This window comes from Aspergillus caelatus, assembly GCF_009193585.1.
Source record: "Aspergillus caelatus strain CBS 763.97 unplaced genomic scaffold BDV27scaffold_98, whole genome shotgun sequence".
In the NCBI taxonomy this organism is placed as follows: Eukaryota; Fungi; Ascomycota; class Eurotiomycetes; order Eurotiales; family Aspergillaceae; genus Aspergillus; species Aspergillus caelatus.
Window position 1 is genome coordinate 88,451 of NW_022475361.1, and position 1,747 is coordinate 90,197.

At 51.3% G+C, this 1,747-nt stretch overlaps 1 protein-coding gene across 1 annotated transcript; it reads right to left on the reverse strand.

Annotated features, from left to right (window-relative positions):
• Nucleotides 1-641: 641 nt before the first annotated feature.
• hel10 (putative high expression lethality protein Hel10) lies at nucleotides 642-1,307 on the reverse strand (the record flags this gene model as incomplete). Its single annotated transcript, XM_032072639.1, has 2 exons — nucleotides 642-954; nucleotides 1,021-1,307. 2 exons carry the CDS (start codon nucleotides 1,305-1,307, stop codon nucleotides 642-644), a joined length of 600 nt encoding a protein of 199 aa, XP_031927152.1.
• Between the last annotated feature and the right edge of the window lie 440 nt (nucleotides 1,308-1,747).

Genomic DNA, 1,747 nt, shown 5'->3' on the forward strand with positions numbered 1-1,747 from the left:
CGACGATGGGAGAACCCCGCTTCAATGAGGTGGCCTTAAGTTTTCGTCAGAGGATGCGGGATAGAGAGATTACGGAATACACAAGAAGAACTTGGGAAATAATGGCCTATCGTTGCGTTCTGGAATCGCACAGAGGTAGTACAAATCACTCAATTGGTGGTTTGTTAGCTGCTTGGAGCAGTGGATGAGGTGACAGTTGCATGTAGTCTGGGTTGGTTAATAGTCCCGAGTGGGTGGGTTTTATCATATTCAATACGATGGGGATCATTTCTAGAATGGGATGTGTTTCATCTTGAATGTTTACTTTGTTGAAGAGCTGGACGCTTATATCCACTTCGATTCAAGTAGATAATAGTCTAATTCAAAATAGCAATGGTTATGATTGTAAAAAAAAAGGAAAAAAGCCAGTGAACAACGCGTCTCATCATAAGTGAGCTAATAAGCCCACAGGCGGCAACAAACTGAATAGAAAACAAATAAAGTATATCCCCAGAACATGTCCATGTGAAGCAAGGCAGAGACAGAAAAACGTAAAGAGAATCGTGCGAACCCGGCCAGCCGAACGAGATAAAGTCGAAAGGAGCTAGTTCATGTATCGCGAAAAGGGATCATCGTGGAAAAGCGAGGTGACAATGATTGATTTACCGCTTGTTGAAGAAGCTGCCAAGCTGGTCCATCATAGGGTTGCCGCCGGATCCACCCTGAGAGGGGGGGGGGCCGCCATATTGGCTGCCACCGTAGCCGCCATACTCTTGCTGCTGCTCCTGCTCCTTCTTGTCCTTATGCTGCTTCCAGCCGTCCTGCGCGATGTGACCCAAGATCGCTCCACCAACTGCACCGAGGAATCCGTGATCAGCCTTGTGGCCAGCGAAGCCACCGGCAAGACCACCGGCAAGAGCACCGCCGAGGCCACGTTCACCGTCCTGAGCACCGCCGGGAGCCTGTTCACCGGGTCTGTGAGAAGAGAAGTTAGTTGATTGGTCCAGTAGTGTAAAGGAAGATGCTGGTGAGGATACATACCCTTCGTAGCCACCCTGCTGACCATATCCTTGCTGCTGGCCATAGTGCTGCTGACCACCGTAGGATTGCTGGTGGTGCTCGGGCTGTCCGCCGCCGCCATAGTAGTCGTTGGCGGCGCCGGAGCCGGAGCTAGCGCTACGGTTGTATCCCTGATCGTATCCAGAAGACTGTCCGTAGCCCTGCTGCTGGTAGCCGCCCTGAGGGGGGTAGCCACCCTGCTGACCGTAGCCGCCCTGCTGGCCGTAGTAGCCGCCCTGCTGGTTGTTGTACTGATCGTAGCCAGACATGATGTGTAGTGTAGAGTTGATATGTGAAAGATGAAGGAAGTTTGAATGGATGAAGAGTGATGGATGGGTATGGAATTAAGACCGAGAGAACGGGGCTGTTAGGACCTTTTTATAAGGAGGTGGGTTGGCCACTTGATAGGATGATCTATTAAGAGCACAGGGCTGAGTTGCTGATGACAAGAGGGAAAGACCCCACCATGAGCCCAAGGCGAATCTCCCCCGTGTGCCAAGCCCCAATGTTTCCACTTGTTCCCAGCGCCCAATAATACCGGTTTCGGTTTCGGTACGGGTACTGTCAACTGCAAGGCTGTTGTGTGTGTGTGTGTGTTGTGTGGCAGTGGCGTCTGCCCGTCAACTTGTCACTCCACACAATGACCAACCTTACACTGTCACTATGCTCTAGTGTGTCATTAAGGTAATTCGACGGGCTTCCAAGACAG